Source organism: Liolophura sinensis, chromosome 8, assembly GCF_032854445.1.
Source record: "Liolophura sinensis isolate JHLJ2023 chromosome 8, CUHK_Ljap_v2, whole genome shotgun sequence".
Lineage (NCBI taxonomy): Eukaryota > Metazoa > Mollusca > Polyplacophora > Chitonida > Chitonidae > Liolophura > Liolophura sinensis.
Genome location: NC_088302.1, coordinates 4,290,498 through 4,308,303, shown reverse-complemented (window position 1 = coordinate 4,308,303; position 17,806 = coordinate 4,290,498). Strand labels below are relative to the sequence as shown.

The following is a 17,806-nucleotide window of genomic DNA, read 5'->3' as shown; positions in this document are numbered from 1 at the left end:
TATTTGGTGACAATGTTTAACCACGACAGGCAAACTGTTACCGTCATTAAGCAAACTTAGTGGAGAAAGAGACTGCCATACTCAGCTCGACAAGTGTGACTTGAATATTGTATAATGCTGCATACCTGTATCTGGTTGGTGGCCATCTTTGAAAACATGTATCAAAAATCTTGTATCACCCCAAAATGAAGGGAATTAGCCACACTTTGACTTCATATTCGTTGTTATTTCCAATCTGTCTTATATCTGCCATTTTAATTATGTCACAATAGAGAGAGAAAGATATTATTGTATGTAATACCGTAAACCCTCACCTAGATAACCTATTTGTTTCAATGACGGTATGGTTCCCTGGTCCCCAGCTAATTATTGGTTCACCATTAAAAAGCATACACTGTGCCTCCCTAGGTACCTGACTAGCGGCCTGTTGAAAAGCATCAGCTGATTCAAACTAGCCTGTATACTCATGCATGTGAGTCAAAGGATATATAGCTATCTCCTTGGAGTACCCGTTAGATCACACGGCCAGCGAAGAGTCGACTGACGAGTTCATGCTTTCCTCAAGTAGTTAATTAGAGGTACACTCTGGAAGCCAGATGAGGACATCTCACCCCGCGCCCCGCGGGTCGCTGCCCATGGCATGAGGACGGTGCAAGTCGCGCGCGGGGCGAGATGCCCTCATCCGGCGTCCATAGTGTACGGGACCTCTGATTAACTAAATTAGGAAACCATGAACACGCTGGCCGTGTAATATAAGGAGTTCTCAGGTACGGGTTCGCGGCCTGAGCGTGGCAGCCCGCGGTACGAGGACGGTACCTCTATGTCCTTATCCGGCTTCCATATATCTAGGCTAAACATACACATAACATGACATCTGGCGGTATCATACAGTGTATACCTCCAGGGTATAACCTGAGACTAATATATTAGCCCCAGGTTTGCTAAATATACTCCCTTTATTATTCAACTAAAAATTTACAAGTGTGAAAAGGAGGGTACAGCGTATACATGCTCTCTATACAACTATGAAAAGCAAGTACGCGACAGAGGGAATAAAGCAAATACGCGATAGAGGGAATAAAGCATGTAAAAGTATAACCCACTCCCACTAACCCTTTTCAAAAATATAAGAAATTGTACTGTGCCGGGTCGAATGAATGCGCGTAATGCTAATAATAGAACATGGCGGGAGAGACAACTTTCTTCTGCATATATACATCTGTGTACATGCGGTTTAGGCTTTTCACACCTCCCTCAACGTCTTTATTTAAAACAACTACATATACTAGTATGTGCTCTGCTATGCGGAGTGCAAGAAAGGTAAATGGAGGCGGGGAAACAGAATGGAGTGTAGAATGTAGGCCCATCTTGGTACACAGAAGTTATAAAATATACACAAAGACATCACTGGAATACAAGACCAACATGTAGATCCTTACGTGTACTGTCGGCTGCATAGCCGACATATATTTAATATCATAATATCAAATATTTAATATCGTCTATTTAATATTATAGCCCCGTCATCTTACATACATATATATATAAAGTCTATAGGCTATACCTGAAAGGAGGAAGTTATCAGCCTGGAGTGCATGAGAATTAGACCACTTAGTATGGTAGTCGAGCCTTGCTTTTGGGCACTCTAGCTTCCTCCACCTATAAACCCGACCGCCGTTATCTAAGTCTACGTTATTAATTGATCATAATACACTAGATTGTAAAATGAATGCAGATCTACAGTAAAAGATGCAGGCTCAAAGACTGACAGTCCAACAGGTTATTGTATAGGTTGTGAGTTCAAATCTGACTTGATTCCTGTCACCATTTACATAATTACACAATCAGCGTATTCACGCATAAATACTGCATTGCTCTTGGTCAGTATACCACGAAATAACAATAGTATTGCTCTAGGACAGAGAAAGACATTGTCGTATTGTTCTTTTTCTACCACAGGCCTACCACATATATCTCTGCATTGCTACAGAAGAGTGCATAGATGCATTACATGCGCCTCATTGCTGCAGGACGGATTTCCACCGCTCTTTTATCTAGTGCTGCTTCACTGAGACGCCCCACCTTCTTCATACAGTCAACCAGTCGTTGCACTGTCCCCCTTCGTGCTGAACGCTTTAAAGGGTGTGATCCAACCCAGGATTGACCGTGGATCTACTGCTTCCGAAGTGGATGCTCGAGCAACTGTGCTATCGAAGCCGGTAGATGTCAATGAAGTTTTTAACATGTTAACACAAAAGCCTTAATCAGCCAACTGGCATATCGTCGCGAGAGGAGACTATAAACACTTTCCAGGAGGCTTTGCTCAGGATAAAATATCAATTTGCGCTTTCAGGGAGCAATATAAATTTCAAAGTTTTACGAAACTGGGTTGAATTATTCACATTATGACTGAAGATGGGGCAATTCTTGATTGATTAAAATTAATTTACATACGGATAAATGATGTATTATTTCACTCTTAAGACCCCTCCAAACGTGTGTGTGTGCGTGTGTGCTTGTGTGTGTGCTTGTGTGTGTGTGATAAATATGACTATACGATGAGAAATTTGGACCAAACAAGGCAAAAATGGCGGATTTTGCTGAATAGGGCTGAACGGTGCCGTTTACGTTCGGCTGTTCCATCAATTAAGCCTAAATACACGGGCCCATAAAAAAGGCGAAAAAAAAAGCGATATATCTACCGCCAATGCATGACACTCACTTTTGTTGGTTATTTATGGCCTGTATGTTACTTAGTGTAGCCCATGTACCAGTTGGCGTAGGCCTAAGCACACAACAACTATATAGGTAGCCTACTGAGGGTAGATAAACATACTGGTAGGCTCTATCCCTTATCCTCAATCGTACCTACATGTACGTCTACAAACGTTACCCGGCAATCAGTGAATATCTTCTGCTTCCTCTCTTGTATGTGCTAAATACCCTACAGCCAATCGCCTATATAGGGGACAGCCCAAGATAATCATGGGAATTCGGCTTAGCCCTGTTGTTCTCCACGTAGCCGATCGTTCACGCACTCAGGTCAGTAAGTCGCAGGTTCGAATCCAACTCGGATCGGCTGAGGCTTTAAGTCAGGAGATTTGTCATACAGGTAACTTCATAAAAACCCGACCGTCGTCGCAAAGTGAAAAAGCGACAGGTTTATATAGGTCTATAAGAACCTGCACGACGCTAAGCCAATGGCATAGACTATATAAATATACAAATAAATTTGTTTAAGCTTTTCCTATCGGAGCAAAGGTGTCGTCATGCAGGACTATCCCGATGTAACGAAATAAACTGACAATGTTACAGCCTACAAGTTGTTAAACAGTATTACTGTGGATGAGGGCGAAAGAAAAAAATAGCTGATTAACAGGTGTGTCAATGGGTGATATATACAGGCTGACCTACGTGCAGGGCCTACACTCCAGACTGCAGTCACACCTGGCCTTTGTCAAGTTCAGTAACAGGGTTTTCACTGCAGAGTTCTGTTTGGCTCCCTTGATAAAGAAGTATCACACACGGTTCTGTAAAAAGTGCTGGTGTAATCTGTCGAGGGTCTTAGTGAATGTACTATAGGCATATATATAGACCGTAATAATTACCATACCGTGTGGAGATGTATATATCGTCTATATATAAGCCTATCACATAGCTAGGGCGTAAAGTTATATTGTGGATAGATGGCCTTATACATCATCGAAGATAAGGCGTGATGTATATCTGCTTAACAATACGCCAACGTCATACTTTGCCTCGTGTATATATTTATTTAGCTCGTACTATCAAAGGTGAAAGACCATAGCTATACCTATAGCTATACAAGAATGCCTGTATTTCAGTAATCACTGATTCAACAAACCTCAGTCAGGAGTAGGCCTACCGGTATTTTACGTTTAACATTAACTGGTCCACCCACGCCTCGCGATGATTAAGGCGATGTGAAGTAACTAAGGAGCACAGAAGCTGAGTGAAAGTAGGTTTCTATCAAGCTCTTGTCACGCCTGAAATATCCCGATAACAAACTCTGAAGTTAAATAGACACGCACAACCTAGTCACGCCAGCTGACCTCAAGCGCTGCATGGTGGCGATATACATGTAGTTTACTATGTACATATTGTGCGATGTTTCGAGTACGTCACAGTCCTGTAAACTACCTGCAGTGTGGTGTCATGATTGTTAAATTCATATTAATTTCCTATACTGGGTCTAAAAAAGAAATAACTCCACACAGGGAAGTTATTCCAACCCGGAAGCAAAGTGACTCGGTTTTTAACCAATCAGAAAGCTTGGAGTAATTCACTGCTGAGAAGCTTTCGGGGGCCACAGTGGGTGACGAGAGAATGTGAGACGAAAATTACGGTTGAAAATCTGTCTCAGACCAATGTTTTTTAATCAAGTCATCCATAGGGTGGCAGGACGGTTCTTATCCTCTTCAGTTTCCATGGAGTGATGGAAACTAGGTCACAGTAAACCAAATTAAACCGGCGACTGGCCTAAAGCGGTGAGTGTCAACTTGGCCGAGTCCTGGCCTCCACAACATTGCTTGATACAGTCACCGCCCTTGTCATCAGCGATTTTTTTTTACTTTGTACATCACTTTTTGTATTCAGTACAGTTATTTTTATGAAGGGTGTGATTGTGTTAGACTGTTTCCTCTTTCTCACCACACTCTTAAGTTCTTCGTATCCAGAAATGTCCAGGTCCACATTGATGACAGATTTTTGGGCGTGCCACTTTTGACTATGAACTTCAAATCGACTAACTTGAAAAACGTCTTGAGGTGATGTTATGCGCAAATGATACGCTTCGTTTATTATTTCATCTGACACAATACAGTAGTTTATCAGGGACATACCCCTACTTCTTTGTGACTGACAGTGACAGCTCCCATCAAGTTCTTCCTCAGTGTTGTGGTTGATTAAGTTCATATATGATACATATGTCGTTAAGTTGAAAACTCGTCACAATGTGTAACTGTAAACCTGAATGAGGAATTGCAGTCAGGACACCATCTAGCAAGAACACCCTCTACCTAAACGCCCTCTACATATAGTGCATGTTCAAGCTAGCGGCATGGGCTTCGTTGTATGTCTGCAATCATATTGTATTCTTTGTATGCATATATATGGCCTTTAGAAGTTGTTAAATGTTGCTGTTGTAAACTACACATATTGAAATTATTTCTGGACTTTAAAGTTTGTAAGCTGATTGCATGTAAATATAATTGTTGTTATATAGAAAAATTGACATGGCGATCTGTTGTGGGCATGATATCTCCAACTTTTGGGAGTGACAGTTATTAAATTTTGGTTATAGTTACTGTCCCTATAATCTTTTCTTTTCAGTTTTTTCAGTTCCTTGTTCCTTTCATTCAGCTAGAGTATTCAAACTTAGTCATAGCTGGACATGGGACTCAGTAATACAATGTTATAGATGAATTTATTTGTTGTACCATAGAGAAATACATTTATCATAAAACTTTGTGACAATTATTGCTAATGCTTTTTTGTTTTAGTATTAATGAAATAAAAGGGAGTACTGTGTACTATGTAAAATGCAGCACCTTCCAAATAAATAAGAAGTCAAAGGTCTGAATCATTTGTGCATTCATTGAATTCCTGCTTCTCTTCCTTTACTTTTTTGCCATGAAATTTTGTGCTCTGTAATCAAAACATAAATTCTTTCAAATCATTTATATCAGTTACCTGTATCATTCTCTCACTACATGTTTCTATGTTCGTATTCAGTCCACAATATTTTGGTTAAGTGTTATATTCAAACATAATTTGACCTTATCTCTAACCTGTTGCTGTATCATATTCTATAGGGCAGGTCTTGGTGGACAGCATTCCCATGACCTGGCAAAGAAGATCACACCAGACACTTACACATTATTACGTTTCCTTTTTCTGAGAGCTCCAACATGCCTTGTTGTGTCTGAGTGTTTCTATTTGTTGTGGTACTCCGCTGTTGTGCGCTGTTTATTACACTCCAAGTACAGCGTTAATGCCAAGTGCTGAGAATTTTATGCTATTTACTGGTACATGTATTTACATCATGTACTCCTTAACTCTTTCAGGTCTTGGGCTGCTGTATGTTCCAGAAACTGAAGCAGTTTAACCAGCCCCTCGTGTAGCCGGCAGGAAATGGGGTTGAATAGCTTGTTCCGGAGAGGATGTTGGTGTATGTGAGAGTCCAGTGGTAGAGTACTTGAGCAGTCCCCCCTAAAAGCTAACGAGTATGGCATATGCTGCAGCAAGGACTGTCAAAATCGTTCCGCAGGAGAACATGGAGGTCTCCATGGTGAGGGTGTACGCAGGACCACTGACCCGGGACCAAGACTCTGTTCTCATCCCGGCAGAACGTACCACTACTGTTACCCAGGTACGCAATCTGGTCGTCACCAAACTGAAGATGGGCAGCTCGGAGGACTATGAGCTGTCTGAAATTGTTGTCTCTGATGGCCAATTGTGTAAGGAGCGTAAACTCGGCCCAGAAGAATACCCCGTTCAACTGCAGGCCCTATGGCCACAGATGATTAATGCTGAGGTGGATCAAGAAAAAGGTCTGGTCTCAGGCTATAGATTTTACATTCACAAAAAGGACTCTGATTCCCTCAGCAGAACGCCCTCATGGGCTGAGCGAAGTGATGTGGCAGATTTTCTCACATCTTTTCTGCGGCAGTCGACCAGCAATAAGGAATACCCAGACTTGTGCAATCTGCCTGACCTCAATGAACAGACTTTACTGGAAAACATAAAGGCTCGCTTTGTCAGTGGCAACATTTACACCTATGTCGGATCCATCCTCATTGCTGTCAATCCCTTCAAATTCTTCCCTATTTACAACCCCACCTATGTCAAAATGTACCAGAACAAAAGACTGGGAGAGTTACCTCCCCACATCTTTGCCATTGCTGATGCAGCTTTTCACAAAATGTTACGGACCAAGCAGAACCAATGCATAGTGATATCTGGGGAATCGGGGTCAGGCAAAACAGAAAGTACCAACCTCCTCTTACACCATCTAACTGCCCTCAGCCAGAAGGGCATGCATGCCAGTGGGGTGGAGCAGACAATACTAGGGGCAGGACCTGTCCTAGAGGTGGGTATTCACTGAGACAATGGAGTTAAGGTTTGTCACACATGTGTAACAGATACCATCTGATGTTCATGTGACATCATCACATTGTGAATATACATACATGTACATGCATTGTTTTTCTGTTACCCACTCTCAGCTTTGACTGAATGTTATTGGTATAGTTACGTGCGTCCGTCCATCTATCCGTCCAATAGTCCATCCGTCCCTTACTGAAATAACTTTAGAGCTGATTTGTGCATTGCTATAGTGTTTTACAGCTCCAGTGTAGTAGGTAGCCTACTAATAAAAATTATCGAATTGAACAATATTGTATTGACCTTTGACCTACAGTATAGATTGACTGTAACTTCAGATTCATCACCCATGCTCTTCAGATTCTGATTGGATCCTCAGCCCAACCTGTACCCATGATAGCAACATGTTTGCCGGAGAGTCGTTCACAATTGATATCAAAGCAACAGTAAAGTGTATTTAAGGAGTTCAACGTAGTTATGGGGGTGTTCTTTGTTTAACCTGATACCGCAGAATTTTTATTTTGGCCCAAGTGTGGTAGCATTTGAGGGATTTGATGAGGTACTAAAAACGCTTCAGCGGTATTGGGCTACACAACAAACACCGCAACTCTGTGGTGTGGTGGTGTTAAAGTCTGTTCTACCCCACCAAAATAGAGAAAATCAGGTGAGAACGGCACATTTCATGCTACCCTTCTCTTTCGCTCCTTCTGGTGAAGTTATGAATTTTAAGACCAATCAATGTCAAGCTTAGGCCATTGCAGTTGACCTTGATATTTCAAAGCTGCGTATGTATGGCGCTGTTCTTGTTGCGTAAAATACTTATGCTGTAGGAAGGTAAGATGTGTACATGGGTAGGCAGACTGTCGTTTATCACACGGTGTGTTACTCATTGTTCACTGTTTGCTTGAGCTGTCAGAGTAATGTGTGAACGAAGCAATGCATAAATGCAGCTTATAGCATCCATTCCATATAGAATTTCTTACTCATCATGTTTCTTGCAGGTCTTTGCCCTATAAGGTTCTTTGTTTTATACATTTTACACAAATATGGATGTAGTTGAGGGACATGCACATGCAAAATTAACAATATTGTGCACAACAAGCTGCTTAAGCAGTATATTCCTTTACAATCAGCTGTACTCAGAATGCAATAGAGCTGGACAAAGACAGGTTGTACAAAAGCCGTGGAGAAATACATCTAATGGCGGAGGGCTGAGATGATATGGTTAATATGTTAATTGTTATGTTCTTAACGGTTGATTCTTGCATTGTTCCTCAAGTATGAAATACATATACATGTATGTTTAACAGGTGGAGTTGTCAGTTTTGCTCATGGTATTAAAAGCATCCAGGATCCAGTCCTGGCAGACTGTCAGTTTTGCAAACTGCCCGCTGGCTTAACTGGTACTGGTACAAGTCTCTGTAATATCATGCTGGTATACTCTGTTGTGAATGTCAGCATCCTGGTTACTATGAACAGGAGCTTCCACAGGCTATGTCAAGTGAATAATTATCAGGTCCAGAAATTACAGCCTGTTTGTTATTGTCACTGTGCTATCACTGATATAATATTAATTTGTGGTCCATTATCTAGCGTGTTCCTTCTGGAAAAATGTCATTAATGATGCTTAAGGAAGTAGAGAAAAAACTGTTACAGTTGAAAATTTTTCATGAAATTTTATAAACCACTGTCATCAAAGTTGTGCATGTGTACAATGGTATCTTTTGTCAATATTTATGTGCTGGTTTTGGAAAAGGTTTTCTGGGTCTGGCGTGGGCTCAACATTTATATACAATAACATCTCACAGGAACGTGCATCACAGCATCTGTTATAAAATTGACTTTGGCTTTCAGGCCTTCGGCAATGCCAAAACAGTTCATAACAATAATTCCAGTCGGTTTGGCAAGTTTATCCAGGTGAACTACAAAGAAAATGGAATGGTCCACGGGTAAGTCAAAGGAGTGTGGTGGCCAGTAATCTTTGACATTTAGTTCTGATTAGATTCATGTATAGAAAAGTGTAGCTTTATAGTTTAAAAGTTTTAACAGTAAAATCTTAAATATTTTGTTTATTTGATATAGATTGGTGGTTCAGTCAAAAATATGTTACATACACCTGTATCTGATAGTTTGTCAGGTTTATTGGTGAAGGTAGCACGTCCCTTCCACCTCCTCCTGACAAACGTCCTGACGCAAGGCAAGCAAACTACAGATCAAAATCTGCATATTGGGGGATTATACTAGGTTTATGTTTGAGTTAGTACATAATTAATACAGGAATCAGTTGTTCTTTGGCTACATGTATACTAAAAGCTACAACAAACGTGTTGTCATTGTAAATTGATTTTGCTGTTTTCTGTTTCTCCAGAGCTGTTGTCGAGAAATATCTACTGGAAAAGTCCAGGATTGTTGCTCAAGCCAAAGATGAAAGGTGACTCAAATAAAGTTGTTACTCTTTCTGTAGTAGCTTTAAGGAGATATGTGTACTTTTAGTGTTAAAATGTTTGTAAATTCACAAACATGTATAATCATTTTCACATACATGTGCTATCATTATTCACATACATGTGTTATCATTGTTCACGTACATGTGTTATCATTGTTCACGTACATGTGTTATCATTGTTCACGTACATGTGTTATCATTCTTCACTTGCATCTGGTATCATTGTTCACATATGTGTGTTATCATTCTTCACCTGCCTCTGTTATCATTGTTCACATATATGTGTTATCATTGTTCATGTACATGTGTTATCATTCTTCACGTACATGTGTTATCATTCTTCACCTGCCTCTGTTATCATTGTTCACATATGTGTTATCATTGTTCATGTACATGTGTTATCATTGTTCATGTACATGTGTTATCATTCACATACATGTGCTATCATTATTCACATACATGTGTTATCATTGTTCATGTACATGTGTTATCATTGTTCATGTACATGTGTTATCATTGTTCATGTACATGTGTTATCATTCTTCACGTACATGTGTTATCAATCTTCACTTGCATCTGTTATCATTGTTCACATACATGTGTTATCATTCTTCACGTGCATCTGTTATCATTGTTCAAATATGTGTGTTATCATTCTTCACCTGCCTCTGTTTTCATTGTTCACATATTTGTGTTATCATTGTTCAGGATGAACTACAAGAGACATAAAAGTGGAACGAGTTATGATTTTGTTGGGAAGTTGCCGTTATATGATTTCAGAAATATTTCTGTGTACAGGGCTATGGTCAACTTGGTTTCTTCTACAGTGTAGCTGTAAACGGAAGTTAAAATTTTCACTATGGTTCATTAAGAAATGGTACAAGTGCATGTAGTTAGAAGACCTGTACTAAACAAGTATGTTAGAAGACCTGTACTAAACAAGTATGTTAGAAGACCTGTATTAAAGAGATTTAAGTTCTCTATGTTTGTATTTTGACAGAAATTACCATGTATTTTATTACCTGTTGGCTGGAGCTGAGAAGAAAGAAGTTGATGAGCTACAGCTGTATTCCCCTGAAAAATACCACTATTTGAACCAGGTAATCCTATCCCATGATAAGACAGTTAAAGTAGGATGCTATGCTCACATTAGATGGTCACCATCTATGTTCTTCAATGCTAGAATTGATAGGCTCTTTCAGTCAAGAAAAGAGCCAATCTCACAATCTACAGAGTATTTATGCTTTTAGACCAAGGTGTCTGGGTGCAGTCTAGTTGAATTGTGTAGGAAAAAGGCAGAAGACCAGAAGCAGTGGTTCACTGAAGCTTAGCGCAGCCTGTAACTTCCTTGAAACTGTTTTAGACAAAGGAACCACCTCCACTCCATTACCCATGATATTATAGCTTTAAACATCAGCCTCAATAACAACACAAATAAATATTTCCCATGACCCCTCAGTATTGCGGTATTCTGGTTATGTGCCTCTACAGAACGCTGCAGTTTGTGCTCAAACTCATGAATTCAGCAGAACATGAACCTGCAGTTGTCCGAACGTTACTCAGATGCCCTAAGAGATGAGTAATGCTCAGGGTTCCAGAAAGATCAGTCACAATACACGTATTTTTGTGTTCAGCTGATAAAGAGGATAGTAGTGCTTTGGGCTGTAATATTTGTTGTCTTCCGCATGGTGTTTCAGTCAGGCAGCACCATAAATATGGTGGCATAGGGGCTAGCCTGCTACAAGGACATGAGGCATTTGTAGTATGGTTGAAATAATATTGAAATTGACCTGAAACACAATTTGAATAGTATTTTTATCAGTGTGTGCTTTGCTTTTCATAAAATCAGAATGATATATTGGTGCTGTACTTGTGTCTGTAGAGTGAGTGTTGCACACTGGAGGGGGTGGATGAGGTGCACGAGTTTGCCCGACTCCGCGAGTCCATGGAATTAGTCGGGTTTTCCGCGGAGGCTCAGGGGAGGTAAACCATGATATATTTATCTGAGACACTTGACGTCGAGAGTAGTGTATGTAACAGAATACAGTTAATGTCATGGCTGTAAATAAATAATGTTGTCAGATCCTGCTAAAGGAATGTGTTTTTATCTAATCAACTTATTTAAGTCATGAATAGATATAAAAATATTTTAGTTTTGTCCGTTTGTAACTTGATACTAAAAGGTGCAAAATAATATTTTTGTCTTGACGTGGCTTGAATTTTAGAAATCTTGAAAGAATTCTGGTCTTGTGTCTATAACATAACAAATGCTGTGAGTCCTGTTATATGCGTCAATGAGTGACGTCCACGTGTGCATGGTTATTCAGTTAAGAATTATACATTTACGTGATTTATTAATCCCCTGAAGATTGAGTTTTACCTCAGACATGATGTTTTTTTTTTCATTTCCAGAATCTTCTCTGTGCTGTCTGCTGTTTTACATTTGGGAAACATAGAGTTTAGAAAGGTACAGAGTATAGATTTTCATTTCTATACCTGAACAGATCTGATTTCAAGAATAAATGAGCGTGAATTATTAAAATGTTCCTGCAGATATGGTGAAATATTTCTTGACATCTGCCTTTTACACTCGTACTAAGCCTCTGTAAATGTTGACCAGCCAGCAGTCTGATTAACATACACAGTTATTTCACTTATTAAATGTATTCCTTGGGATATTATGTAGCATTTTTTTTTTATTTTTCAGAAAGGGGACCAGTCTTACGATGAGTCAGTGATTGTGAAAAACATGCCCACCATTACAATAATCTCCAATTTACTAAAGGTTTGTGCACCTGGTTCCATAGCAGTTAGGTTATTGAAGTTACCAGTGACTAGTGTGAACACAGTAGAGGCAACATTAATACAATTTATACCCACTAATCGCCAGGCTCTGCCTGTTTTCCTTCTACTTTAATGCTGGTCGCCGCAGTGTTAGTAAAATATTCCTGAGTATGGCATTAAACACTAATCAGATACATAAATTTTATTTTTTCAGTCTGACTTAATTTTTGTTTTTTTTGGGCGCTAATACGATGTACCAATCAGATGAGTGGGATGTACTTGATGAAAATTCATTTGTACATGCTATTTTACTATATCAGTGTATGTACATGTATATTGTTACATTCAGATATATATCTGATGTGTGTTCTGAGCAACCCTTATAGGTACATTAAGCTGACCAGTCTCATTTTCACTGGTGACAAATCTGAAATATTTTCTCCACAGGTGAAAGAGAACACGTTGTTGGAGGCATTAACACAGAAAAAGACAATAGCAGGGGAGGAAACTCTGGTGCTCAACTACAAGATGGAAGAGGTATGGATTGTATATATAGGATTAGTGTTGATGCTATGATAACATGTTTCTCTGGTATGGTGGGGGGGGGGGGGGGCTTGCTCTGTTGCTCGGTTGGTTAGCGCGCTAGTGCAGGGTAAGGACCCAGGAGTCTCTCACCAATGCAGTCGCTGCGAGTTCAAGTCCAGCTCTGCCAGTAACCTGCGAATGGTTGTGGGTTTCCCCTGGGCTCTGCCCTGTTTGCTCCCACCATAATGCTGGCCGCCATCGTAAGTGAAATATTCTTGAGTATGGCGTAAGACACCAATCAAATAAATAAATAAATAAATCTGGTTCTGGGTTAAGTGCATGGTGTCCAGTCATCATATATGAGTTAAATAATCTTGTACTTTGTAGGAAACTTCATGAAAGAAATAATGCAGTTTTGTTCATTTATTTATTTAGGTATCTGATGAATTGCAGTTAGCATATAAAAGCTGTATGAGAAAGTTGTGTATTCCTTGATAGGCACAGAAAAGTGCCACCTTGTCATGTCATTAATTCTAATGAGGTGGCGCTAGTATGAAGCAGGACCTCGAGCTATTCTTACCTCAAGAATGGATTGTAGCGTAAGGTCTACACCGTTACAGTGTATCAGTTGCTGTTGTAACTTTGTACTGTCTGTACAGTGACATCATCATGTTGAGCTGGGAAAGGAACATTTGACGTCAATAAAATGAGGTCAAGGTCCTGCTGCCGAATCTCACCAAGGTGCCCATTGGTGAGTTTTCTGTTGTAGGCTATTGCCACGCGAGATGCCATGGCCAAATGTTTGTACGGAGCATTATTTGACTGGATTGTACTGAAGGTGAACCATGCGCTGCTGGCAAAGCGCCATCACAGTGAACACCAGGTGAGTTTCTGCCCTAGACTGATGTCGAGGGCTGATGCCACAAAACCATTTCTTACCTAAGTAAAAAATTTGAAACACGATTTTTTTTATCCTCAGTAATGACAATTTTGACCACCTCTTAAATGTTATCTTAGACAAATGTGTCAACAAACACTAAGTATTGTGATAAGGTTCTCAGTTTTGGCTCAGGTCTGAAGTGATAGTGGACTCAGGCCCGGTCAGTCATTAGTCTCGTCTTATAGAGACCAACCCTGTCGTATGTCGGTTAGATATTGTGGGCTCATTTAACAAGATTATAAGGTGGCTGTAAGAGAGGTAGCAAGCTAATAATTTAGTCTGATTTGACATAATAGTTTTATTTTTGGTGCAAGAACCCATGTGAGATCCTTTCTATATATGACTAAGGTGGTCGTTCTGTCTGTTTATAGGTCTCTAAATGTTTCTGTCGGCCATGTTTGTTACATGTTTTTAACACGGGTCTCTTATCGTATAATATGGGCTATTCACTGAACAAAGAGCCGAGTGCAAGACAACATAAAACCTTATATGACAGATTTTACAGCTATTGAGAATTAGCACTTGTTGTTTTTCTAATAATCAGCATTTGTCCTGTATAGTATCTGTGAGCATTATTTGTGTTTTTCTGGCTGTTATTACGGATACTGTGATAAAGCAGAAAAAAGTAAAATCACAAAAAATTGCATATTTTATGTAACCTGGGACCTTTACAAATGTGATATTTTGGTGTTATACTGTAAATGCCTTTTTATTTGGGGGCATAAACTTTCGCGCATTTGGTAAGAAGACAAATTCACAGGAATCAACTTTTCCAGATCTTAACAGAATTTTTGGACAAGTGATAAACCAAAATCAAACTTCAAAACAGAAACGTCAAGTAATAAAACAACTCAAGCATTCAAGTAACAATGTTTTCATTTCAACCTGTTTGTACCTGTAAGATGTGTAACTTGATCAGACAAAGGAAGTTAATCCTCCTAAGCTTTTAATCTTTTGAAGACTGTTAATCTTTATAAGACGAAGCCCTTACCTGCTGTGTAAGCAAATATTCGTGTGACTCACCCCGGGGACGACGAAGTATTAAATGTAATATAAATAAATCCTACTGTTTAATTCTCATGCATCAGCAGTGTGAGTGAAACATTGATTGATCTGTGACAGATTTGAGTAAATGGTGTTAGAAATCATCATTATGAAGTTGAATTAAGGAAGTTGTTCGCTTAATGTGTTTGCCGGGAAATCTGCGAATATTAGTACCACGTGAATAAAAAGGCATGTACAGTAATTCGATTCTGGTCCCTTTCAACCTTTTGTTTTTTTTTGACTCAAATTACATTTTTTTAGTGAAGTTTATCAAAAATGAAATATTGTAGAAACATAAATTTGGTATGGGATGTGCATGGGTCATGGGCTGTTCTTCAGTTGGCAATTTTTCTGTCATCAAGTTACGCTGGGTAATTCCAGGAAAAAGTAATGAGCTTTGGTGAAGTGAATGGTGGCTTACAGATGAAAAAAATGCCCAAATTGTTTGGAGAGCAGTGTTAGTGGTGATTGGAGAAATAGTTCTGGATAAGTCTTGTGTTGCTTTGTAGATTAAAAAAAATTTTGCACTAAGTACACATACCATTGTGGTATTGCCTACAAGCTCGACATTTTTTAAAACATGCTGTGGGGAAAGTTAGTCAGACATATTCTCTGTTTTGTAGTACAGGATTTTGCCACCATGTCAGGCATCTAGTTTCAATCTTGCCTAAGAAATAAGTGAATGTCAGCCATAGCATTTTAAAAGCCATAACAAGTTGTAGCACATACTGCCATGTTTTCTGCTGTCAGCCCCATACTGACATCTACTTGTTGGTGATGATGTCCTTTGAATGTCAACAAATGTATTGCTGTTCTACTACACATGTAAATAAGTGTATTGTCTCAGAGTAGTTTCCTGTCCTTCATGATAGACTGCACAAAATGTTCTTCACAAGGTTGTTGCTGCTCTACTATACCTGTGTCTGTTTCTCTTAAAGAGTTTGTACTTTTGTATCTTTCATGTTAGATTGCACATAACTTTCCTATTCTCTCTAGTTGATGATGTGCTATTGTGATACTTCATTGATGTCAACTCCTATTTTTCCTTTAAGCCGGCCACAGAATCCTTACCTTCGTACATCAAACAATTTGGTTCTGATCTAGTCAGTATTTCTTCCCCTACCAGTGTTGTGTTATCGCCATGCCGTCCTAGTTTTAGTTTTGAACATTGCATGGTCTTGGCAGATATGCGAGTTTGACCAGCCTTTGATACAGGAATTTGTTATCTCCCCTTGGCATTTATTTATGAACGATTGTTGTAAGTGTAGTTCCTTGTTTTTTCCTAAATAATTCTAATGAAATTTGATTGGGTTATGACTTATGAAGCTGAGGCATGTTTTTGTTTCATCATAATTGTTTACTTTTAAAGAAGCATGTTTCTTTATTTTCGAAAGATGAAAAGGATTAGCTTGGGGGATTTTGCTTGATTAACTGAAGTTTAAGAAAGCTTTTATGTTGTAGTGTAAACCAATCTTGAGACTTGACAAACATAATATTCTGCCACTCTTTGTGTTCTCCAGTGATATAAATTTGTCGAAATATTTCTATAAATGTTGATGATATGTTTTCTTTTCATGTTTCAGCAAAAAAAAATATTTTAGGTTGAAAATGTAATGTGGTAAAAGTTGTTGTTTAAAATTAGAAACAGGTGTCGTTTGTACATCAGAGAAAGTTGCTTTCTGCTCGCTTTGATGCCTTTTTTGTTTTCGTTTTTAGTAAAAAAATTATTCTTGGAGTGGCCTTTGCTTGTGGTCTTTTTTACTTTATTAAAAGTTCTGTGTTTAAATAGTTTACAGTAGATTATTTTGTTGGCATGGATGTACTGCTTTCTATATGTGTAGAAGATCTCTGGTTATTAAACCTTGATTATCAGGAACTATTGATAACGCCACGAAGTATAGACATGCAGTAGAAATATGTTCCCAGTACTGAAAAAAAACAAAACAAAAAAGAATAGTTTTTGTGGTCATATTCTCAAACTAAAGGACTAAATTGCCATGTTTGTCTACTACTCTTTCTTGTTTTTTTTCTTGTTTGACATAGTGTGTTTATTGCACACACCAGGTTGCATTTTGGAGATTTTCATCTGGGCATACATTGTAATTTCACTGAGCACATTAACATGTGGTCAGCGCAGCTAAAGTGCCTCTGTTCCTCTGTTCCTACTTACAGTGAATAGTCATGTAATATTTGTATCAGTGGAGATAAGGCTGGGATTATCATGGTGTGTTCAGTTAGTTAAACTGACTGAAAACTTGTAACAACGTTACTGTTCATGCACAGTTGTCTACCATTAGTCCAGAATATCCATTTATAGGCTCTAGTGATGTTGGCTGGGTTGTTTAATGCACCAATGGCATTGTGAGTTTTCAGTTTGCACTCACAGAGATGCATGCATCATTAATTTAACTGACATTTCTCTAATGTTATTTTGTAGGACAACTCAATAGGCGTCCTGGACATATTTGGATTTGAAGATTTCCAGAAAAACCACTTTGAACAGTTCTGCATAAATTATGCAAATGAACATCTGCAGTACTACTTCAATCAGCACATATTTAAGTTTGAACAGGTACAGTTACTTTGTGCATAAAACTTCCACTGATGGTTGAGTGACATATGCACAGATTCTGTTATCTTCATTGTTAATGTACATTGTCATGCTCTTTATTTTTATCTTTTCTGATGTTGAGAAAATGAGCCTGCAAGATTTACAATGTATATACTGAGAGAATCACTTGTGTTAAATACAGGTATTAAAGTTATAAAAAGCTACATGTCACAGGTGAATGATTAAATAAAAGCAGACGCTGCAGGGATAGGACTTAATGGACCACAGAATCATGAAGTCTGGATCTCAGTCCATAATCTGATAACTTGATAAATGATTTTCTAGCAGTCTATGAGCATCTATGAAATCTTTGTGGAAGAACACACATTTG

At 38.9% G+C, this 17,806-nt stretch overlaps 1 protein-coding gene across 3 annotated transcripts in view; it reads left to right on the top strand.

The window, feature by feature from the left end:
* Positions 1–4,336: 4,336 nt before the first annotated feature.
* The window catches only part of LOC135472391 (unconventional myosin-IXAa-like), a 68,739-nt gene continuing 55,269 nt past the window's right edge, over positions 4,337–17,806 (top strand). For 2 of the 3 annotated variants that reach the window (XM_064751873.1, XM_064751871.1), the window contains exons 1-12: positions 4,337–4,508; positions 6,087–7,111; positions 8,980–9,074; positions 9,494–9,556; positions 10,572–10,671; positions 11,454–11,554; positions 11,984–12,038; positions 12,279–12,356; positions 12,803–12,892; positions 13,650–13,763; positions 15,917–15,967; positions 17,302–17,436. In XM_064751873.1, coding sequence (XP_064607943.1) covers positions 6,248–7,111; positions 8,980–9,074; positions 9,494–9,556; positions 10,572–10,671; positions 11,454–11,554; positions 11,984–12,038; positions 12,279–12,356; positions 12,803–12,892; positions 13,650–13,763; positions 15,917–15,967; positions 17,302–17,436 — 1,746 coding nt within the window. In that variant the 5' untranslated portion in view covers positions 4,337–4,508; positions 6,087–6,247. The remainder of the gene's footprint in view (positions 4,509–6,086; positions 7,112–8,979; positions 9,075–9,493; positions 9,557–10,571; positions 10,672–11,453; positions 11,555–11,983; positions 12,039–12,278; positions 12,357–12,802; positions 12,893–13,649; positions 13,764–15,916; positions 15,968–17,301; positions 17,437–17,806) is intronic. The other variant, XM_064751872.1, reaches the window with a different exon arrangement.